The 24,333-nt window shown below is 43.3% G+C and overlaps 1 protein-coding gene and 1 long non-coding RNA gene across 5 annotated transcripts; one reads left to right on the top strand and one right to left on the bottom strand.

Moving 5' to 3' along the window:
- The first annotated feature begins 20 nt into the window (after positions 1-20).
- Positions 21-22,679, top strand: LOC132709056 (uncharacterized). 2 transcript variants are annotated; one of them, XR_015734165.1, is made up of 4 exons: positions 21-2,791; positions 3,048-3,200; positions 15,359-15,424; positions 22,613-22,679. It is a non-coding gene; the product is annotated as an uncharacterized LOC132709056 (long non-coding RNA). The 2 variants fall into 2 exon arrangements; XR_015734166.1 differs by lacking the exons at positions 15,359-15,424; positions 22,613-22,679 and adding an exon at positions 7,687-10,408.
- Positions 2,305-12,138, bottom strand: LOC117660235 (procathepsin L-like). 3 transcript variants are annotated; one of them, XM_087893562.1, is made up of 8 exons: positions 12,034-12,138; positions 11,120-11,257; positions 10,575-10,700; positions 9,628-9,786; positions 8,936-9,157; positions 8,570-8,738; positions 3,339-3,447; positions 2,305-2,548 (listed from the first exon to the last, which is right to left on the bottom strand). In XM_087893562.1, exons 2-8 carry the CDS (start codon positions 11,246-11,248, stop codon positions 2,434-2,436), a joined length of 1,029 nt encoding a protein of 342 aa, XP_087749688.1. In that variant the 5' UTR covers positions 11,249-11,257; positions 12,034-12,138; the 3' UTR covers positions 2,305-2,433. The 3 variants fall into 3 exon arrangements, with proteins under 3 accessions (XP_087749688.1, XP_060537681.2, XP_060537682.2); XM_060681698.2 differs by lacking the exon at positions 12,034-12,138 and adding an exon at positions 11,896-12,011; XM_060681699.2 differs by lacking the exon at positions 12,034-12,138 and adding an exon at positions 11,756-11,845.
- Positions 22,680-24,333: the final 1,654 nt, after the last annotated feature.

The raw sequence follows: 24,333 nt of genomic DNA on the forward strand, positions 1-24,333 counted from the left end.
TTTGGGGGATTTTATTTGCAGGGGGGAGGTAATTCTATAAAGAAAATTATCTACAAAAAAAACCACTGGTTAGACTGCTGACCTGATTTGTATCTCCTATGTCTGGAAACTTCACTGACTTTCTGTGGTTGCAACTGTTTTAATGTCCTAGGAAGATAAATTTCATGTTTGGTTTCTATCTAGCTCTTCTGTCTATCTTGATTCTTGAAAAAAGCATGAGCTCCACCATGCTCCTTCCCCCAAGCAGGTGACTCAAAGACAACTGCAGTCATTACTAATTGTGGGGGAACATGTCAATTGAGGGTCCATCTTTATTTGGGCAAATGTCACGTTGGATTCTTCAAACTTCCTAAAATGGTTTAGGAATAACGCTAAAATGATTTGGTATGATTTGGTATTCCAGACATGGGTTCTACATGCAAGTTCAGCAGGTAGTGAAATATAGGTAGTCTTCAACTTATGACCACAATTGAGCCCAAAATTTATGTTTCTAAGTAAGAAATTGGTTAAGTGAGTTTTGCCCCATTTTATGACTTTTCTTGCCACATTTGTTAAGTGAATCACTGCAGTTGTTGAATTATTCACACAGTTTTTAGTGGATCTGGTTTCCCCATTGACTTCGCTTGTCAGAAGCCAGCTGGGAAGATTGCAAAAGGCGATCACAAAACCCTGAGATGCTGCAACCGTCTTTGCATGAGCTTGTTGCGAAGTTCTCGAATTTTGATCACTTGACTGTGAGGATGTTGCTCAGATCACAAGCATCAGAACTGGTTGTAAGTCACTTTTTTCAGTGGTGTTATAACTTCGAACAGTCATTAAGCGAATGGTGGTATGTAGAGGACTGGCTGTATAACTGGTTTTAGCCAGAGAGATCCCATTTGTTGAAAGATGTTCATTTTGCTCACTACTTTTTCTTAGATGTTTTTGTCTTGGAGCCTCTCATTCTTGGGCTTTACATCCTGGCCAATAGTAGGTTTCACTTACTTACCTTCGCTACTGGTTCAAAACTGTGAGTGCAAATGTGCGCTTGCTTGCTCCGCATACACGCGGCACTTCTGTGCCTGCAGAAAACCTTCTGTGCATTGGCAAAGCGTCCTTGATGACATCCAGGTGGGTGGGCGGAGCCTCCCAACACTCCTGCTACAGATTCGCTTGAACGGGGGTGAACTGGTAGAAACCCACCACTGATCCTGGCCCTAAAATTCTTGGAAGGCTGCATGGCAGCAAAGAATACGTATCATCCTGAAGGAAAGCAGCAGTGAAAACAAGGCTGACCCCTCTTCTTATTGCAAACCATTACTTAAAATGTATCCCATTATTTTTGACCATTCCCTGGAGAAAGCAATTATGTTTGAAAGAATTGGCGGTAAAAGGAAACCAGCCCACGAAAGAATAGGGTGGCTGGACACCCTCAAACCTAACACCAACAAAGCATAGAACAACTCAAAGAAATAGTGCAAGATTGGAAGATGTGGAGAGACCTGACACATAAGATGCCAAGTGTTGGACACAATTGAATGAATATCATCATCATCATCATCATCTCCCATTTTCATGTTGCTGATAAATTATCTTGAAAGGTTTGCATACTTAACTATCAGCCCTATCAATTAGGGATAGAGGGGTGTGGAATGTGATATTGTAGGAATGAACCCACCAATTACTTATTATTGATCCTGTGCTTTGTTTTCCAAACGTGTGTAATAGGCATGCCAATTTGAGTACTGAGGGCTCTCAATGGGCAATGTTGTGTGATGTAGTCCTAGGAGCACATTTCTTTGCACTGCACCCAATAAACTGTCATCTCAACTGTTATCTCAAACCAGGGGTGCAATCCAGCAGGTTCTGACAGGTTCTGGAGAACCGGTAGTGGAAATTTTGAGCCTTTCGGAGAACTGCCAAATACCACCTCTAGCTGGCCCCAGAGTGGGGTGGGAATGGAGAATTTACAATATCCTTCCTCTGGAATGGGGAGGGAATGGGTATTCTGAAGTATCCTTCCCCTGGAGTGGGGTGGGAATGGAGATTTTGCAGTATCCTTCCCCTGCCACACCCACCAAGCCACATCACGCCCACCAAGCCACGCCCACAGAACCAGTAGTACAAAAATTTGGATTTCACCACTGTCTCAAACCACATGTGTATGAAATGAATACATATTTCTAATGCATATTTTCTGTGTTTTTTTACAGGGCTAGATGCATCAGGAATTCTGACATTCCATGAGGAAATATGCCACATTTATTCCAACACTATGTCCCTAACAAACACATGCACATAATAGAACAGAGTGTGCTGGGTCTGTTTTGAGTAGCATTGCCCAAAAGCATTTATTAACATTTTTTTTTCTTCCAGAAGTTTCAGAAGCAGCAGGTCATTCATTGGTGACTTTTAGCTCTATATCTCAAACGATCCTTATGCTGAAAGAAGAAATTACTTTCCCTTCTTGGGATCTGGGACAGGAAAGACGGCGTATTCAGTGACTTTGCATTGATTTGATCCTTTGGCTAGGCGCATGTAACCTTTCTCACCCCAAAGAGTGGACCAGCTGTGAAGGGAAGAATACAGAATGTTTATTTCTAGAATTCTGCAGCAAGGTGGATCAGTCATGATTCTAGCTGAAGTTTCGCCATCCCCAAAAGCCTGGTGCAAAAGGAGGCTTTTTGCCATAGGTTAACAGGGAGGCAGCCATCTTTAAAAGGAGCAACAACAGACCAGCTTCCGGGTCCATGGCTTCACAGAGGATATGCAACATGACTTCAAGATGGAAACTAAGCATCAGAAGATCTGGGTATGTTTAGCCTGCAGATGTCACTCAGCATCTGCTGGGACTCACTGCATAAATGGGGCATAGTATCCTCCCCTCAGTGTGACTGGGTGTATATCACACTGTGACTGACTGTAAACTGAGGGCATATACCGCTCCAGTATCAGATTTTGTTTTTCATATAAATGATGCTGTGCCTTAATGGTTAGATGGCCTAGACATTTTTATCTGAATACAGAATTTTTTAACATTCATATTTTATATGGACTTTTTAATCTAGATAAAATGTTCCTCAGCTAACATCCTCGGTAGGAGTTGGATAACAACACCCTCTATCTCCAAGTACTTCAGGAGCATTGTCTTCCAACCCAGCCAAAGGACATTCTTCGGAGAAGCAAAATTAACATTTTAAGACGCCCAGAGGTACCCTGTGGTAAGATGGACAGCCAATAAATTTAATAAATAAAATATTTTTTTCTGTGGAAAAATTCAATGGGGAAAACAAGTAAGTTATACAGTAAATAAATTTCCCATTTCTTACACTTCTGCAGACTGATGTCTATTTACTCACCTGTTCTTTAGGATCCAGTAGCCTTTGCCCTCACTGGAATTGTTATAACCCACAATCAGCATATCATGATTTGTCTGTTTTGCTCCATTGTTGGGTTCTCTAAATATTCCTGGATAGAGAGAATAAGAAATGACCCATCCTTGGTCGTTGCCAGATGCCCCGCCCTATCTTACCTGCCTTTTTAATGATTGCATCTCTAATTTGAAACATGTCTTCCTGGAGATGTTTTCACCTGGGCCCCTCAGATGTTCAAGCACTGGACAAAACCCTTAGACTATAATGGTATCTCTCAGCTTTTTCTAGAGAACCAATCCCCTAGGACTATGTTGATCAAACAGATTTCTTATTTTTTATTGGTGTCTTTTAGCTTTTCTTTTTTTGTCCGTTTAATATGTTTAGTAACTATTTTATCCTGTGCTGAAAAAAAAAGTCACTCTAAAAATAGAGAATATCGAGAAGGGTCCTTGGTGCTCTCTGAGCTTGGATGTTTTCTTGCAGGCATTTCATAACCCAACTAAGTAACATCATTACTGATGAAACCTCTGCAAGGAAACCACCAAACGCAGCACTAAAGCCCCCTCATTTCCACCCTGAGCTACAAACATTCTCCTCTTATTGATTGAGAAGGGTTTGTGTCGTTGTGGTGTAACTCAAGAAAAATTCTTTACTTCTGCGTACTAGTAGTTGATTGATTAATTTCTGGTCACGGTGACCAACCCAGATTGAATCTTGCAGCGTTATCCTGGGATACGTGTATTCACCTTCATTCTTGAGATACAAATGTGTTAATACAGAGAGACAATAATTAAATAAATGAATCCCCCTTACAACGTGCCCCAATTGTTCAGTGTATTGGGTTCATAGGAACAGCGTCTTAGTTGTAAACTTAGCAGTTCTATGTATGTTTAATATATACATCTGAAGCCAGGAGGAAATTTGACAATTTCTGGTTGGGATCCCAGTGGCCTGAGTAAATAGAGATTTATCTGAAGCTGCAATCACCTCTTTTGTATTTCAAAGAATAACCTTAAGAAGTTCTCCAACTATCTGAAGCATCTCAGACGAACTAGCTTTATTAATTCAACCTGACAGTAAGTACAATCACTCAGTGAAACCACTTGCCTTCAAAAGTTATGGGTGCTCCAACATTGGAGGCTTTTAAGAAGGGACCCATATGCCTCCTGTGCACAGCCCCATAAAGACATGTCAGGCACTGATGTTACAGGAGACAGAATAACAGAATCGGAAGAGACCTGGGAGATTTTCTATTCCAATCCCTGGTCAGGCAGGTGACCCAACACCATACTGGTCAAACAACTTTCCAATCTCTTCTTGAAAACGTCCAGTGTTGGAGCACCCAGAACTTCTGAAGCTGTTCCACTGATTAACTGTTCTCACTGTCAGGAAATTTCTCCTTAGTTCCAGGTTGGATCTCTCTTTAATGATTTATTTATTTATTTATTTATTTTTATTTGATTTATATGCCGCCCTTCTCCGGAGACTCAGGGCGGCTTACAATGCGTTAAGCAATAGCCTTCATACTTTTGTATATTTATACAAAGTCAGCTTATTGCCCCCACAAACTGGGTCCTCATTTAACCTACCTTAGAAAGGATGGAAGGCTGAGTCAACCTTGAGCCTGGTAAGATTCGAACCTGCAGAAATTGCAGGCAGCTGTGTTAATTACAGGGTGCATTAAACCACTGTACTACCAAGGCTCCTGATCTTCCACTGGTTACTTTTTGTCCTGCCTTCAGATTTATTTTTATTTATTTATTTATTTATTTTTCAGATTTCTATACTGCCCTTCTCCTTTCGGACTCAGGGCGGTGAACAGCCAAAATAAAACATTTGTACACAAAAGTTAAAATAGATTTAAAATAATTAAATAAAGTTTGACCCATAATTTAAAACATTTGAATTAAAATCAGTATCAAATTTTAAAAACCAACCATAAAATCAGGACAGCCCGGCTAACTGAAAAAAATAAGTGTTAAGGGCCCGACGAAAAGTCCGGAGGTCTGGGATCACTCTTATCTCTGGGGGTAGATTGTTCCAGAGGGTAGGTGCCACCACAGAGAAGGCTCTCCCCCTGGGGGTCGCCAGCCGACATTGTCTGGCCGATGGCACCCTGAGGAGGCCCTCTCTGTGGGAGCGAACTGGCCGGTGGGAGGCAATTGGCGGCAGAAGGCGGTCCCGTAAATACCCCGGCCCTAAGCCATGGAGCACTTTAAAGGTGATCACCAACACCATGAAGCGCACCTGGAAGTCCACCGGAAGCCAATGCAGCTTGCGCAGGAGAGGAGTCACATGGGAGCGCCCCGTCGCTCCCATAATCCCCCGCGTGGCCGCATTCTGCAGCAGTTGGAGCCTCCAGGTGCACCCCAAGGGGAGCCCCATGTAGAGAGCGTTACAATAGTCCAGACAAGAAGTGACGAGTGCTTGAGTGACCGTGTGTAGGGAGTCCCGATCCAGAAAGGGGCGCAACTGGCGTATCAGGCAAACCTGATAGAAAGCCCCCCTGGCCACGGCCATCATATGCTCTTCTAAAGATAGCCGTGCATCCAGGAGGATGCCCAAGTTGCGGGCCCTTTCCATGGGGGCCCATGATTCTCCCCCAATAATCAGCGATGGCGCCAGCTGGCTATACCGGGATGCCGGCAGTCACAACCACTCGGTTTTGGAAGGGTTGAGTCGAAGCCTGTTTCTCCCCCTCCAGACCCGCACGGCCTCCAGGCACTGGGACATCACTTCCAAGGCATCGTTGGGATGGTCTGGGGTGGAGATGTACAGCTGAGTATTATCAGCGTACTGATGGAACTCCACCCCAAAACCACGGATGATCTCACCCAGCGGCTTCACATAAATGTTGAACAGGAGGGGCGAGAGGACCGACCCTTGTGGCACCCCACAAACAAGGCACCTCAGGGTCGACAGCTGCCCCCCTGTCAACACGGATTGCGACCGGTCGGAGAGATAGGAGGAGAACCACCACAAGACGGTGCCCCCCACTCCCAGTCCCTCCAGCTGGCGCAACATGATACCATGGTCGATGGTATCAAAAGCCGCTGAGAGATCTAACAGGACCAGGATAGAGGAGTAACCCCTACCCCGAGCCCTCCAGAAATCATCCACCAACGCGACCAATGCTGTTTCCATGCTGTACCCAGGTCTGAAGCCGGACTGGAGCGGATCTAAATAGACAGCTTCATCCAGGTACTGGGGAAGCTGTCGCGCCACCACACTCTCAACAACCTTCGCAATAAAACGAAGGTTGGAAACTGGACGATACTTAGCCAAAACAGCCAGATCCAGGGATGGCTTCTTGAGGAGGGGCCTCACAACCTCCTCTTTCAAGGTGGCTGGCAGGACACCCTCACTCAAAGAAGCGTTAATAATCCCCTGGAGCCAGCCTCGTGTAACCTCCCGGGAAGCCAGCACCAACCAGGAGGGACACGGGTCCAATAAACATGTGGTCGCGTTCAGCCGTCCCAAGATCCTGTCCACAGCCTCGGGAGCCACAGGATCGAACTCCTCCCAGATAACACTCTCAAGGCCTGCCTCAGTCATCTCGTCTGAACTAACCCAGTCAGCGCCAAGTCTTCCCGAATCTGAGTTATTTTATCATACAGATACTGTACAAAATCCTCAGCTCGGCCCTGCAAGGGGTCATCCCGCGCTCCCAGATGCAGAAGGGAGCAGGTCACCCTAAACAGGGCGGCTGGGCAGTTATCTGATGACGCGATAAGAGCGGCAAAATAGCTAGATTTCGCCACTTTTATCGCCACTAGGTAGGTCTTAATCTGAGACCTTACCAGTGTCAAGTCAGATTCGGATCGGATGGCCCTCCAACCGCTCTCTAGGCATCTTTTCCAGCGCTTCATCTCCCTCAGCTCCTTGGAGAACCAAGGAGCTAAGTGAGTTCAATGCGGGGTCAGAGGCCGCAAAGGCACGACACGGTCCAAAGCCCCGGCAGCCGCACTATCCCAGGCAGCCATCAGGTCTTCAACTGAGTCGTGAGCCAGAGTCTCAGGAAATGGCCCAAGCTCCATCTGGAACCTATCAGGATCCATCAGGCGCCTGGGGAGGAACCACCTGGTCGGCTCCGCCTCCCTGCGTTGGGGTGCGGTGGTCAGAAAGTCAAGAGAAGGAACGAGATGCTTTGGAGAATAGGTTGACCCCCTCTTCTTTGTAGCAGCCCCTTAGATATTGGAAGACTGCTATCATGTCACCCCTAGTCCTTCTTTTTCATTAAACTAGATATACCCAATTCCTGCAACTGTTCTTCATATGTTTTAGCCTCCAGTCCCCTAATCATCATTGTTGCTCTTCTCTGCTCTTTTTCTAGGTCATCTGGGCTTATATTCAATTGCTAAAATCCCCAAATGTTTGATCCTGGAGGGACCGAATGCTCCCAAACACAGTATATCCCACAAAAGATGGAGTAAACAACCCACAGACAAGTAAGAGGTCCAGAAGAAGCAAGATGATAGACATTCTGTCACACAGCCATTTTTCTTCTCCAGAGATACACACAATTTGAAAGATAGATAACTAATAAATAAAGCAGTGGATGATGGAGAATATTGATTGGCACTGGGCTGTTAGTTGGAAGATGGACAGTAGTGACCATCTCCAAGGAAAGAGCTGTGTTCAAAAGTTGGGCTCTGAGAGAGATACAGTTGGCCCCACCATTCCAACAATGATGCAATCCGAGAAGCCTCTGAGATCAAATGAAAATTGCCCCAATAACCACCAAGATAACTGAGCAGTAGCACTTAGACTTATATACTGCTTCACAATGCTTTACAGTCCTCTCTAAGCAATTTACAGAGTCAGCATTTTGCCCTCCACAATCTGGGCCCTCATTTTACCAATCTGGAAGAACTGAGTCAACCTTGAGCTGGTGGCAGTTGGCAGAGTTAGCAGAATCAAACTGGTAGCAGTTGGCAGAGTTAGCCTGCAATATTGCGTTCCAATCACTGTGCCACCATGTTAACCTAATAAAGCAAAGCCTTCAAAACAAACCAGCAAATCTAACATAAAAAGCTCCATTACCTGACCTGAAATAAACAAAGAGCTCTCCTTCTTGTCACCATCTTGAAAACAACAAGAACAACATAACCCCTTAATACTTAGATGGAGTTTGGCCTCATCAGTGTTGAATATTTGTTGGCAGAGGAGATGGCAAGAACCAGAAGGTCAACAGTGACAGCCCTCAGGAATCTTACCTGACTTATAGAACTGGAACTTGATACTCCGAGCATCTATTTTAACAGAAATTGGACCAATCTTGGCCACAGCTTCCTGAAGACCTTTTTCATCATTCTCCATGATCTTTCCGAATGATTTACATCTGGTAATAGATTGCTCAGGATCATAGCGACAACTCCCCCTATACTGCAGAAAAAAAATGGTGATCCAAAGAAATCGTTGCCATTGATGGGCTTTAATAGAAATTGTCTCCACCCATGACTCAAACCTTTTCCATCCTATTGCCGGAGGCATTTTCAGGCAGAGACATAGAGTAAAACAATTCAGCTTGAAGCATGCAGAAGGAAAGGGCTGGGAGATGCACAGATTTAATAATTTATTACCTCTCCATCATAAGGGTAGCTTTTCTCTGAATTAATCCCTCCTTGCTTCCGCACAGTTTCAAAAGCTAGGTGCATAAATCCAGCGAAGCAACCACTATTCTGTCGTTCTGTAGAACAGTCGATAAGATTTTGTTCGCTCAGCGAGACCAGCTTCCCCGTCTTCTTGAAATGCATGCCTTCCAGAGCACCAGTGGCACTGAAGGACCAAGAGCCACACTCACCCTGGGTTTAAAAAAAAAAAAAGCTGGAGTGATCCACTGAGCATCTGAAAATTCCGAATATAGTACAACAGATTTGGAAGGGAACTCAGAGGTCTTCTAATCCAGCCCTCTGCTTGAGCTGGAGACCCTATACCATTGCGGACAAATGGCTATCCAATCTCTTCTTTAAAACTTTCAGTGATAAAACACACACAACTTCTCGAGGAAACACTGATTAAATGATCTCAATTTATATTCCTTTTAACAGGTTACTTGCTCTCAGTACTTGGTAGTAAGCAGCTGGGCAAAAATGAGTTCTGACAGGATTAAAGTTTTGGGGATGAAGTTAAGAGAGAAAAGAATTTAGCTTTATCTGCCAGTCTTCGTGAATCTGTCAAATTCTGACTTGTGGCCCAATGGACAGATCAGAACACTCTTCTTTTCCTTCAAAACATCTCTACGTAATACCCAGAACCATCCACCACAACCCACCTGATCCTTGACTTCGGTGACACCACCTTTGATTCTCCAGTCCACGTGGTCAGGAATATTTGGATCATCTGAGGATTTGAACGTGATCCCGTTGACTTTAGTTACATTATCAACATCAGAGAGCAGGCAATGCAGCCTCTTGTCAAGCTCTTCATTGGTCTGAGGAGGAGAAGGACAATCTTAACAGCTCTCCATTTCCACTTCTCATCTTTCTCCTTAATCAGTTTATCCCATGATCAAATACAAAGAATATATGTTATGAACAAACCAAACCTGGTTACCACAGAGGATTTTGTGTTTAGTTAAATCTACTTAACTACTTAACTACTGTATTCAATTCTTGGATGCAGCTCATCTGTCTGGAACCCGTACTGCATATTGAACATTAATACAATCGAACGAGTCCAGAGATATTTCACCAGAAGTGTCCTCCACTCCTCTGCTCACAACAAAATACCTTATGCCACCAGACTTGGAATTTTGGGCTTAGACAATTTAGAACTTCACCATCTTTGGTCTGACCTAAGCGTAATATATATAGTCATCAATATAACATTGGTCATTGGATTCAAATTCTGCAGTATAGTACAATTGTAAAAGCCATGGACTGGAAAAGACAAGTTCATGACCTCTTCAGTCATGGAAGCTCACTGGATGCCTTTGGTCTGAGAAAGAGCAAGTACCCCAATCGTTGTCTTGAGGTTTTTGATATTTGATACTAGATTTGGCATCTGGAACTTCTAGGAAAAGGGATGTCTATGGCTAATAAATAAGTCAAAACTAGAGTCATTTGCTGAGATTGGTGACTAAAGAAATCTGATAGAGATAGATAACAGATAGATAGATAGATAGATAGATAGATAGATAGATAGATAGATAGATAGATAGGTAGGTAGGTAGGTAGGTAGGTAGGTAGGTAGATAGATAGATTAATGATCCAGGCTTACCAAATCGCCAAAGTGGTTCATGCCAAGCCAGTAGGTGTATTTCCCCAGGTCAGCCTGCTTGTTATGATCTTGGATCATCTGCAGATTCTCTTCCCACACGGCTCTTCGAAAGGATTCTTCCTCCTCCTGGGAAGCCAAGACCGGGAAGATTGCTTAGTTGCATCTGTCTAAACAAGTGGCACCTAGAAGATCTAGAACTCATATTCTTCTCTTCCATAAAAGATTTCTCAGACTAAAATTCAATTGCCCAGGAATGGACCAAACTCCTTTCAATTTTCATTTAGTACACAGGACATTATTCCTCGCAAAGCACGTCTGAAGACAGATAGCAGAAAGAAAGTTTATAAACATTGCTATTCTAAGTTGAAATCATGGTATGGAACTGGAACACTTGAAGTGAAAGTAGGATTTTAGTTCCTGTGGGACAGAAACTACAGAAGACTCTGAGAACATCAGCAGTGACAGCCAACTCTGCCCCCATTGTAATCGGAACTCTTCAACCAAAATACAGAAATTTAACTTGAGTTCTATTGGAGCAAACTCACCTGAACGTATTCTTTACTGTGAGTGGCCTTCCAGTCTCTCCATGTTCCCTCCAGGGTTGGATCCAAAGCTGTGGTCAAGGTCCTTAGGGAGACCAACCAGATCAGGGCCGCCACCGAGATGGACAGCATTGTCTTTCTCTAGGAGACGAAAATAGATAATACAGGATAGGGTAGGGTAGGGTAGGGTAGGGTAGGGTAGGGTAGGGTAGGGTAGGGTAGGGTAGGGTAGGGTAGGGTAGGGTAGGGTAGGATAGGATAGGATAGGATAGAATAATAGAACAGAACAGAACAGATTAGAACAGAAAGAATAGAATAAGGAAGGGAAGGGAAGGGAAGGGAAGGGAAGGGAAGGGAAGAGAAGAGAAGAGAAGAGAAGAGAAGAGAAGAGAAGAGAAGAGAAGAGAAGAGAAGAGAAGAGAAGAGAAGAGAAGAGAAGAGAAGAGAAGAGAAAACAGGGTCAATGTAGCAACATGGTAAGAATTAAGGCCAGCAACATCTAGCTGACTACAGATTGCAAACTCTGATTTACAGTGCTAAAAAGAGAAATTAAAACTATTCAATTACTGTTAATAAATGCATTGATCAAATGAGAATCTCTGGAAAGTTTGAGGTAAGAGTAACCAGCTGGAACCTCACCTCAAGCAGGTTTTTACAGAAGGCAAAGAGGCAGCTGTTAAACAAAACTGCAGCAGCCCCTTTTATAAGTGAAGATATAACTGCCACTTCCCACTGCCTTTAATTGACATTTTACAACAGAATAGCATATCTCTAAATACCTTTGGAAAGCAATGTTTTTTCCTTTCAGTAAGATAATCTTCTTTTAAATCTTTCTTTCTTGGAGATTTTATTTGGGCAGGGAAGGTAATCCTATAAAGCAAAATAACTGCAAAAAAGCCACTGGTTAGTCTGCTGACCTGATTTGTATCTCCTATCCCTGGAAACTTCACTGAGTTTGTGTGGTTGCAACCGTTTTAATGACGGTTCATAAAGATAAATTTCATGTTTAATTTCTATCTAGCTCTTCTGTCTATCTTGATTCTTGGAGAAAGCATGAGCTCCGCCCTATTCCTTCCCCCAAGAAGGAGATTCAAAGACAACTGCAGTTAATACTAATATTGGGGGACATGTCAATTGAAGGTCCATCTTTATTTGGGCAAATGTCACGTTGGGTTCTTCAACCTTTAGAATTGTTTATTAATGCTCACGCTAAAATGGTTATGATTTGGTATTCATTCATTCATTCATTCATTCATTTATTGGTTCGATTTATATGCCACCCTTCTCCGGAGACTCAGGGCGGCTTTCAATGTGTTAAGCAATAGCCTTCATACTTTTGTATATACCTGCTTAGTAGGGCTTTTGGGTCCCCCTAAGCGGTGTTCTTTTTATACAAAGTCACTTATTGCCCCCACAATTTACCAGACATAGCATCTATATGCAATTTCAGCAGGCCTAATAAAGGTTTGGCAAACAACTCTGAATTGTCATGCATTTTTGAATGTTTTCCTAATGGAAATATGTTTTTTTGGGTGCAGACTTTTGTCTAATAGATTTTAAGATTATTTGTTCCACAAAATCTGGATATATTTCCTTTTTGGCTTAGTTTAGACTGAAGGACGAAACATATGACGAACAGTTGCAGGAACTGGATATGTCTCGTCTAACAAAGACGAGATGGCTAGGGATGACTTGATATTCCAATATTTGAGGGGCTGTCACAGAGAAGAGGGAGTCAACCTATTCTCCATAGCATCTGAGAGTAAGACAATGGGTAATGGCTGAAACCTATAAAAAGCGAACCAACCTTTGCTCAATCTTTAGGATTTCCAGGATCTAATTCCAAGCAAAACCCACTAGAAAACAAGTCAAACAGTGAGATAAGGAGGGGTGGGAAGGAAGACAAACTCAAACACCAAACAGGAGACATAGGAAGCATGCAGAGTCAGACATAAAGATCTCAAGTGCCTATATACAAAGTTTGGGGAACAAACTGGGTAAACTTGAATTATTAATACATGAAAGTAGCTATGATATAGTTGGAATCACAGAAACATGGTGGGATGAAACCCATGACTGGAACATACTGATAGAAGGATACAGACTGTTCAAAAAAAAAAACCCAGAGCCCAAAAAAGAGAAGGTGGAGTTGCACTGTATGTAAAGGACCAATCTTGGTTTAGGACCTGGTTATCTACGGGACCGCCTGCTACCACCAATAGCCTCCCACCGGCCAGTACGCTCCCATAGAGAGGGGCTCCTCTGGGTGCCGTCGGCCAAACAATGTCGACTGGCGGCCCCTAGGGGGAGAGCCTTCTCTGTGGGGGCACCTACGATCTGGAACGAGCTCCCCCCGGAGATACGGAGGATCCCGGATCTGCGCACCTTCCGTCGCGCCCTTAAAACGTTTTTATTTCACCAAGCTGGCCTGGCCTAAATCTTCTCCTCTTTTAAATTTAAATTTTAAATACAAATTTTAATCTGTTTAATTATGGGGTATTTTAAAATTCAGCCAAATTATTTAATTCGTTTTAATCTATTTTAAATTTTGTATCTCTGTGTTTTATCTTCTGGCTGTTCACCTCCCTGAGTCCTTCGGGAGAAGGGCGGTATAGAAATTTAATAAAATAAAATAAATAAAATAAAAAATAAATCTTGAACTACGAGAAATTTCTCATCATGAGAGCAATCGACCAGTGAAAAGGCTTGCCTTCAGTAGTTATGGAGGCTCCATCTCTGGAGGTTTTCAAGAAAAGATTGGACAACCATTTGTCTAGAATGGTATAGGGTCTCCTGCTTGACCAGAGGGTTGGACTAGGAAACCTCCAAGGTCCCTTTCAAATCTGCTATTCCATTACTACTATTCTAAACTTTTAATTACTTTATTGGTGGTGGTGGTATGTGTCCAAAGTTCCAAACTCTTGTCCTTGTGCTTTTCAACAGATACTTAGGCCTAACTAAAATAGGGCATGGGGTAAGAAGGAGATGAACAACTAGCAATAGGCAATGGATACCAATTAAGTAGTAACAATTGGCAGAACAGCTGGCATCTGACTCAGGTGGCTTCTACTTACCTTTACTACAATGGGATCGTGCGCGCGAGCGAGCAAAGCGAGTGCACGAGCCTTGCTTCTGCGCATGCGCAAATCGCCGATGACGACATCCGGGGCAGTGGGTGGGGTCTCCCGCTGGTTTCTTGCGAACCGGTCCAAACCGGGGGCAACCCACCACTGATCTGACTCCTTTTCAGTGTCTCTCTGGGCTGTCAATAGAAGAAAATATTTGTAACTGTAGCTGAAGATTGAATTGTGGGACCCTTAGTGCTCTCTGAGTTTAGTTGTTTTCTTGAAGACATTTTATAACCCAACTAGGTAACATCATCGGTATTAGAAAGAAGGTTGCAGTTTGCTCTCTGTTTATATACAAGTGCTTGTCCTGTTAGTGTTGGTGGGAGTGTTGTTTTCTTCATGGTAGTTCATTGATTAGGCTGTTGTTTACTGTTAGCTTGTTTGTCTGAGTTGATAGTTCCTTTGTTGGAGTTTCATTTATTTCTTGAGTAAAGGTTTTGTTACCTGATTAGGAAACATAAGAGCCTGGTGGTGCAGCAGACTAATAGCCTGTTATTAACATTCAGCTGTCTGCAATTACTGTAAGTTCGAATCTCGCCAGGCTCAAGGTTGACTCAGCCTTCCATCCTTTCTAAGGTAGGTAAAATGAGGACCTGGATTGTGGGGGCAATAAGCTGACTTTGTATAAATATACAAAAGTTTGAAGGCTATTGCTTAACGCATTGTAAGCCGCCCTGAGTCTCCGGAGAAGGGCGGCATATAAATCAAATTAAAAAAAAAAACATCATCCCTATTGGTGAATGTGGGGTTTTCTCCCTGTTAATATATAGTAGCTTGTCCTCCCAGTATTGGTAGGACTGTGGTTTTTCTCTTTGGTATTGCCTTGATTAGGACATTGTTTTCTGCTGGATTGTTTGTCTGGTGTGAATCCTTCCTTATCTGGGTGTTAACACTAGCACTGCTTGCCTATATGCATCTTTTAATTTGGGTTTTAAGGTGTAGATGGACTCCACCATTATGGTTTTTCAAAAAGGGAGGTATTAGCGGTATAATTCCCCCAAGAAAATAAGTTACTTCCTGTGACAATAAAATTGAGGATCTAGCCCAATAATTCACATAGGCCAAGGTAGTTAAACCAATAAACATTTATTCAAACATATCTTTCTCTCTACAGGTGATCATCTAGGACAACCTCTGGACTGCTGGACATCAATTTATATACCTTGGAGGCGGAGTCAAGGTAAGGAGGGGCTGAGGGGAGAGGGTATGTGTGGGTGTTTCAGTTTAACCCTTACCTCCCCACGCTGCCTGGCATGTGGGTTATATGTTAGGCATTTATGTGTGACAAAACCCCCTCTAAATGCCTAACAGGGATTGGAGTGTGTGTTGACCATGATGAAGGAGTGTTATCAGTGAACACACAGTTTTGATGTTAGATAAGCATGTTGTTTATTCTGCAATGGTTTGATGAGGATGTCAGCGGTTTGTTCTTCAGTCTCGCAATGTGTGGCTTTGATGAACCCAATGTTCGAAAGTTGTCTGACGTGTTTGTGTTTGATGTCAATGTGCCTTGACCTTTGGCCTACTGCGTCTGCCTTGGATATATCGATGACCGCTTTATTGTCCTCGTGTATTATTATTGGGTACGTGGGTTCGGCCCAGATGCTGGAGAGCAAGTCATCAAACCAAGTTAAGTTATTGGCCGCCTTGGACAAACATATGTATTCTGCTTCTGCGGTGGAAGTTGCCACTAAGTTTTGCTTGCCTGTATACCAGTGTACTGGACTGTTATTTATGAAAAATATATACCCAGATGTGCTCTTTCTGCTTTTTACGTCCCCTGCCCAGTCGGCGTCGGCGTAACAAGTTAGAATTGGTTCCTTGGAGTTTTCTGGCTCCAGACATAGGCGAGCATCTAAGCTGTGTTTTAGGTATCTGAGTATTCATTTAATGGCCTCCCAGTGATATGTGTTTGGATTGCTGACATGCCTGGATAGGAGGTTGACGGACAGGGTAATGTCTGGCCTTGTCCAGTTTGCGATATACAGTAGGGACCCCAAAATAGATCTTTAGAGCATGTTGTCTTTGAATGCGTCGGCTTCATTATACATGTTCTTCAAGAAGTCCGGTTGCATTGGTGTTTCACTGGGTTTTGCATCCATCATATTGCATTTATGTAAGAGCTCTATGATTTTGTCTTTCTGTGAGAGCCGGAACCCTTTTCTGTCCTGTTGATTTGTACTCCTAAATACTTGTTTACCCTTCCCAAGATTTTTAGAGTGAAGTGTTTGCCCAGTTCTTCAGCGAATTCATCACATTTGTGTTTTTGGTGGCCCATGTACAATATGTTATTTACGTATATGAGTACATATTCAATGGATGTCCCTTCTCTCCTGATGAAAAAACAGATGTCTGCTGAAGTGGCGGTGAAGCCCATTGACCTGAGGATTTTGGCTAGGCATTCATACCACCTTTTCCCTGATTGCTTCACTCCATATAAGCTTTTGTTTAAGAGCCATGTGTCCCCTTTTTGTGTGTCTTTTCCAGGTGGGGCTCTAATGTAAATTTCTTTGTCAAGGTCTGCATGTAGGTATGCAGTCTGTACATCAAATTGATATACCTCGAGCCCCAAGATGGATGCTATCACTAATGCACTTTTGACACTCTCAGCTCTGACAGCGGGAGAGTATGTGTCAGTGTAGTCATCAGGATATTTTTGTGCAAAACCTTGCGCTACCAATCTAGCTTTGTATAATGCTTTATTGTCTTCTAATGTCTTGATTTTAAAGATCCATTTGGTTCCAATTGGGGTTTTATCACTTGGTACTTTGGAGGGGTTGTATACGTTTAGCTCCCTAAGACTGATCATCTCTTTTTCCATGGCTTGCTCCCATTTAACTCTTTCCTCTTGGGGCAGGTTGATTACCTTTTCGTAAGAGTTAGGGGTTAGTGAGTCGGTTCGTATGGATAATACATAGTCCTCAAATCTTTTGGGGATTCTGTTCCTGCTCGTTCTAATTGGTCTGTCTGGTTGCGTCTCTGGCTTCCTTTTTGGTGAGTGTGTCTAACTTTATAACTGGGTGATCTTCCTTCCACTCCCTGGTATTTACAGTCAGGTCCAGAAATATTGGGACATCGACACAATTCTAACATCTTTGGCTCTATACACCACCACAATGGAGTTGGAATGAAACAAACACAATGTGCATTAACTGCAGACTGTCAGCTTTAATTTGAGGGTATGTACATCCAACTCAGGTGAACGGTGTAGGACTTACAGCAGTTTGTATATTTGCCTCCCACTTGTTAAGGGACCAAAAGTAATGGGACAATTGGCTTCTCAGCTGTTCCATGGCCAGGTGTGTGATATTCCCTCATTACCCCAATTACAATGTGCAGATAAAAGGCCCAGAGTTCATTTCAAGTGTGCTATTTGCATTTGGAATCTGTTGCTGTCAACTCTCAAGATGAGATCCAAAGAGTTATCACTATCAGTGAAGCAAGCCATCATTAGGCTGAAGAAACAAAACAAACCCATCAGAGAGATAGCAAGAACATTAGGCATGGCCAAAACAATTGTTTGAAACATTCTCAAAAAGAAGGAATGCACCGGTGAGCTCAGCAACACCAAAAGACCTCTGAGACCATGGAAAACAAGTGTGGTGGATGACTGAAGAATTCTTTCCCTGGTGAAGAAAACATCCTTCACAACAGTTGGCCAGATCAAGAACATTCTCCAGGAGGTAGGTGTATGTGTGTCAAAGTCAACAATCAAGAGAAGACTTCACCAGAGTGAATACAGAGGGTTCACCACAAGATGTAAACCATTGGTGAGCTTCAAAAACAGGAAGGCCAGATTAGAGTTTGCCAAACAACATCTAACAAAGCCTTCACAGTTCTGGAACAAGATCCTATGGACAGATGAGACCAAGATCAACTTGTACCAGAGTGATGGGAAGAGAAGAGTATGGAGAAGGAAAGGAATTGCTCATGATCCTAAGCATACCACCTCATCAGTGAAGCATGGTGGTGGTAGTGTCATGGCGTGGGCATGTATGGCTGCCAATGGAACTGGTTCTCTTGTATTTATTGATGATGTGACTGCTGACAAAAGTAGCAGAATGAATTCTGAAGTGTTTTGGGCAATATTATCTGCTCACATTCAGCCAAATGCTGCAGAACTCATTGGACGGCACTTCACAGTGCAGATGGACAATGACCCAAAGCATACTGCAAAAGCAACCAAAGAGTTTTTGAAGGGACAGAAGTGGAATGTTATGCAATGGCCAAGTCAATCACCTGACCTGAATCCCATTGAGCATGCATTTCACTTGCTGAAGACAAAACTGAAGGGAAAATGCTCCAAGAACAAGCAGGAACTGAAGACAGTTGCAGTAGAGGCCTGGCAGAGCATCACCAGGGATGAAACCCAGCGTCTGGTGATGACTATGCGTTCCAGACTTCAGGCTGTGATTGACTGCAAAGGATTTGCAACCAAGTATTAAGAAGGGAAAGTTTGATTTATGATTATTATTCTGTCCCATTACTTAACAAGTGGGAGGCACATATGCAAACTGCTGTAAATCCTACACCGTTCACCTGAGTTGGATGTACATACCCTCAAATTAAAGCTGACAGTCTGCAGTTAATGCACATTGTGTTTGTTTCATTCCAACTCCATTGTGGTGGTGTATAGAGCCAAAGATGTTAGAATTGTGTCGATGTCCCAATATTTCTGGACCTGACTGTACTTCCTGGTGTTTTGGTTTGTGTTTCCCTGCTTCCCTGTTCCTCGTTATGATTTGATTAGCCTCACCTTGTTTGTCATTTGTTTGTTCCCAATTGTAGAGTACTTCATTTAGGTGTATCTTTGACCACTTGGCATGTTCATGAAAAACTGCTGTTCTGGATATTATAAATCTATTGTTTTTATCTATGAACCTGAATCCCTTTGTTCCAGGTTCGTATCCCATAAATCTCAACCTTCTCGACACTTTGTCTCCCTTATGTCGTAGTTGCTTTGGTATGTGTACATCTGCAGTGACCCCAAATATATGTAAGTGTGCAATTTGTGGTTTCCTTTTATACATTATCTCATAGGGTGTTTTGTCTATTACACTGGACCATATTTAGAGTGTAATTGGAATAAATGAGTGCCTCAGTCCAAAAAGATTGCCCTAACCCTGCATCCTCTAAGGCACACCTCATCATGGTTTGCAGTGTGTTGTTCCTGTGTTCTACCACACCGTTCTGAAAGGCAGAAAACGGTGAAGAAGTGAAATGTAGTATCCCTTGCATTTTTAGCCAGTTTGAAAAATCCCTTGACAGAAATTCAGACCCCCGATCAGTCATTATCTGCTTAATTTTTGTGTTGTGCTGTACTTCCACTCTCTTGTAAAATTCCCTAAATTTTTGGTATGCTTCGTTCTTGTGGTTGAGCATGTATACAAACCCGTAATGACTAAAGTCGTCCATGATGGTCAGAAAGAATCTTTTTTTGTATTTTATGGAAGGTTTCAATGGTCCTACTAGGTCCATGTCAACTAACTGAAAAATGGAATTAGTGGTGCGTGTTGCCTTTTTTGGTGTAGGCTTGGTTTTAAGTTTAGAACACGGAACACTCAAGATAATTTTTACAACCTTTTACTTTCAAGCCATCAGAACAATCAATCATCTTTTGTATGACAGGGAAGCTAGTGTGACCCAGTTTCCTATGTAAGAGATGTGTGCAGTCATCATGTATGGGCTTGCCTATTGAAACCTTTTCCCTGTTTGGTGGATTGAGCGTGTGATTGTCATTGAGTGTGATTTCTGGGTTGTCTCCCTCTATTTCCTCACAATCACCCTCTTCTCTTTCGGTGGGTGCTGGGCTCTCCTTGGTGTCTAGGTTGGCATTTACACGTGGGTGAATATCCCCTTCAGGGTAGAGGTATGGTAGACCTCCGCTGACTATGACCTTACCTATGTTTTTCTTATTCCTAGTCATATATGCCTTCCCTTCTTTGAATGTGGTCTCAATGCCCGTGTCTTTACTTAACTTTAATGTGGCTAATATGTTGTAGGGTATTTTGGGTACAAGTAATACCCCCTCTACTTTGCCTATTCCTGGTATATGTATGTCTCCCTTTCTAGTTACTAAAACATTGTTCTGATTAGCTACTTTGATTAGGTAGTTCTCCTTCGTGAATGAAGTTAGTAACTTCTGGTTATATGTGGTGTGATTAGTTGCCCCTGAGTCTATGAGCCAGGTGTTTCCCTTTCTTGCTTGTTTGACTGTGTGTCCCTGATCTCCGAGACCGTAAAGTGATCCTGACTGACTTTCCCTAGAACTGTCTCTCAGCCCTATCCTGTCTCTTGGGTTTGGTGAGTCCCTGCGCCTGTATCTGCGGTCTGGGAAGTGTCTCTCTTGAAACCTGGGCCTGTAATCCTGTCTGTCCCTGTGCTGATTGTGTTCCCTTCCTCTGGTATTTCTGGGGCAGTCCCTTCTGTAGTGGTTCTTAGAGCTGCATAGGAAACACTCGGGTATGTCGTGGTCTCTATTTTGGAACCCCACTCTCTTAATGGGTCTGTGATCTCTGCATTGTAGGGAGCGGTCTTTCCTTAGATTGTCTTCGGCTATCAATTTATTTGTTAGGGTTTTTGTTGAGAAGTGTCCTAGAGTAAGGCTGTCTAGCTGTGCGATAAAGTTATCCCAGCTGCGGTCTAATGAATTAATTATAATACTTTTCATACTCTCTTCAGATATGATTTCCCCCCTCTGTGATAGTTCGGCTTTGGTGGCGTTTAAAGTTAGTAGATGCACACTCATGAATGTTCCTGCCTTGAGTCTAGCTGAATGAAATTCTCTAGAGATTCTAGTTGTGGTGGCCACACTCTTACTATAAAATAGATCAAACATTTCCTAGATCAGTTCAGTCATGGTCAAGTAGTGGTTGATGCTGGGATATATACTAGGTGAGATACTGGCTATCAGCAGGTAAAAAGCTTTGTGGTGCAAACAATCTATTTCAAATGTCCATGGTCTCTCAGGACGGTCAGTAATTAGAAATAGAATATTTTCTCTTAAGAAAGCCACCTGGAGTTGTTGGTTCCATTCTATAAGGTTAGACCCATCTAATTTTAGTTTTGGGAAATCACTGGGTAAAGTCCCAGGGCTATGAGAAATATTACTTACAGAGGGCAGCTGTCCATGGTTTTGAATGTGTGGGAAGCCACAGTATGGCATCGGAATGCTAGCCGGCAATTTAAACAGACAGGCTTGCATTTTTTTTTCCTTCAGGTCCTTCAGGGTGGATTTGCGCCTGCGCGAGTCTCATTTTCGTCTTGGCGTTGTCGGGAGAGGTTCCTGTTGCTGCAGCTCCTGAGTAGAGGCCTTGTCCTATTAGTCAGGGTTGGGGTTCAGCCTTTGGGAGCCAGCGGTGAACGGGAAGTGGTCGAGTCATTGCCTGGATCGCTGGAGTGTCGTCCGGCGGGGAGTCCTGGTCGTCCGGGTGAATCAGCAGGATCGGTGAGCCTCTGTTCTGGTCTCTGGGTTTCGGTGCTTGCGTCGGTGGTGTGTGGGTGTGGTCCTCATCCAGAATGGGTCACGGTGTGGGTGTCCAGGTGTTGGCGGGGATGCCTCCCGAGTGGGCTCCGCCTTCGTTCAGGAGGAGAGCAGGTGTTTTTAAGTCGGGGCCAAAAGCAGTAGTGAGTGTTTTTATGGCCCTTTCTATTTCGAGCTTGATAGGCGAGCTCTCGTGGTTTGGTTCGGATTCTTCCTCGTGGTCGTCGGTCGTTGTTTCCCTTGGGTCTGGGCAAGTTTCGTTTCACGCCGGCCATTTTGAATCAGGGCATCCTATTGTTTGGAGGTCGGCCACCTTTGCTGATTGCTCAATCAAAGATGGCCACCATTCGGAAAGTGGCGCGAAACTGTCCCCAGCAGCCCCATGTGGAGTGTCGCCGGGCGACTCGTCACCTACCGGGCAGGCTCCAATGTTCCCGGAGTCCAGTCCGTGGCTCTTGTTCGCTGCTCCATGTTCCTCGATCAGGTGTCGGAGGTTCGCGACGAGGTCCTCGTTGTTGGTGGGTGTCCTTAGCAGTTTCAGTAGGCTCTGCCTCAGGTCGTAGCCCTCTCATGGGTCGGTTGTAGGTTTGACTTTCTCTGCGGTTATCTTTCCATCGTTTTCTGGCATGCGCTTTGGGTCCATTGCTTGTTCTCCCTTGTCTGGCGTTCCCTCTGTGATGATTCCGGTTGGTGATAGTTGCGCCGCCATTAGCCTCGTATATGCTCGGGTATTTATTCTCTTCTTATTTTTGTTCATAATTCGGAGTTATGGGCGTTTTGAACCATCCTCTGCTACCATATTGTGACAATAAAATTGAGGATCTAGCCTCAATTGAGGTAGTTAAACCAATAAACATTTATTCAAACATATCTTTCACTCTACAGGTGATCATCCAGGACAACCTCTGGACTGCTGGACATCAATTTATATACCCTGGAGGCAGAGTCAAGGTAAGGAGGGGCTGAGGAGAGAGGGTATGTGTGGGTGTTTCAGTTTAACCCTTACCTCCCCACGCTGCCTGGCATGTGGGTTATATGTTAAGCATTTCTGTGTGACACTTCCCACCCAGTTGTTGGAGTTGCCTTTCGATCCCATGAAGACATATGATTCTTTATACAAGTAGTCTTCGATTTACGTCCACAATTGAGCCCAAAATTTCTGTGTTTAAGTGAGACATTTGTTAAGATGAGTTTAGTCCCATTTTATGACCATTTTTGCCACAGTTGTTAACCCTGAAGACAAGCTCAGGATCCAAAAAGATCTTGACAAACTTGAACAAAATGAATTTTAATGTGGAGAAAAGCAAAGTTTTACATTTAGACAGAAAAATCAAAAGTATCAGTACAGATTAAGCGAGACCTGGCTCCAAACAGTAACTGAGAGAGGGACCTTGGAGTCCTGGTGGATGATCATTTGAATGTGAGCCAGCCGTGTGCAGCAGCAGCAAAGAAACTAATAAAATCCTGGGTTAGATATATACCAGGGGTGGGTTCTACTTACCTTTATTACTGGTTCACAACAGGGCTGCACGCATGCACGCTGTTCGCTTTCTCTCTCTCGTGCACGCTCTTCTGCGCATGCACAGAATCTCCCTGATGACATCAAGGTCGGTGGGCAGAGCCTCCCGCCGGTTTTACTACTGGTTCTATAGAACTGGTCCGAACCGGGGGCAACCCACCACTGATATATAGGTTCTTTTGAGAGCAGGCAACAGAATTTCATTTAAAAAATGACAATAAAGGTGATCTTATCTTTAATGTGTCCGGCTTCTGAAGATGTGAAAAAAATGCAAAACTTTTCTTCTTTCTTCATCTTCTTGCTTGCTTGCACTTCTTTGTCCACAAGGAGAATGGACTTTGATATGATTTCCTTTTGTCCCCAAAAATATGTTTACACACCTTTCCTTCTTTTCATTATGTTTATACATTTTTTCACAACTTTCTGTTTTCTTGAGTGACCTACACACAATAATGTATTCCTTCATTTGTGTAACGTTCAAGCTGCCCAGAGCCACCTTGTAGGGGAGATGGACAGCATAGAAATTTAATGTTGTTGTTGTTAGTTGCGAACTTGTGTCCGACCCATCGCAACCCCATGGACAACTTTCTCCAAACAACTTTCCTCCAAACATATAACTGCCACTTCCCACTGGATTTAATTGACATTTACACGGAAATAACATATCTCTAGATATCTTGGGAAGGCAATGTTTTTTTTCATTTCAGTAAGATAATCATTTAAATCTCTTTCTTGGAGATTTTATATTGGTGGGAGGTAATTCTATAAAGCAAAATAACTGAAAAAAGGCACTGGTTAGACTGCTGACCTGATTTGTATCTCCTATCCTTGGAAACTTCACTGACTTTCTGTGGTTGCAACCGTTTTAATAACGGTTAATGAAGATAAATTTCATGCTTGATTTCTATCTAGCTCCTCTGTCTATCATGCATGTGCTCCATCTACCCTTCTCCTTCCCCCAAGCAGGAGATTCAAAGACAACAAAGACCCTCTGTAACAGACAATGACTAGAATAATAAATGAAGCAACATTGTCATTCTGTACGTTGCAAGTATATCGGAAAAGCTCAGGAGGAACTTCAGCCAAC

The sequence above is a fragment of the Pantherophis guttatus genome, chromosome 1, assembly GCF_059756535.1.
Source record: "Pantherophis guttatus breed Tessera chromosome 1, ASM5975653v1, whole genome shotgun sequence".
NCBI classification, from domain to species: domain Eukaryota; kingdom Metazoa; phylum Chordata; class Lepidosauria; order Squamata; family Colubridae; genus Pantherophis; species Pantherophis guttatus.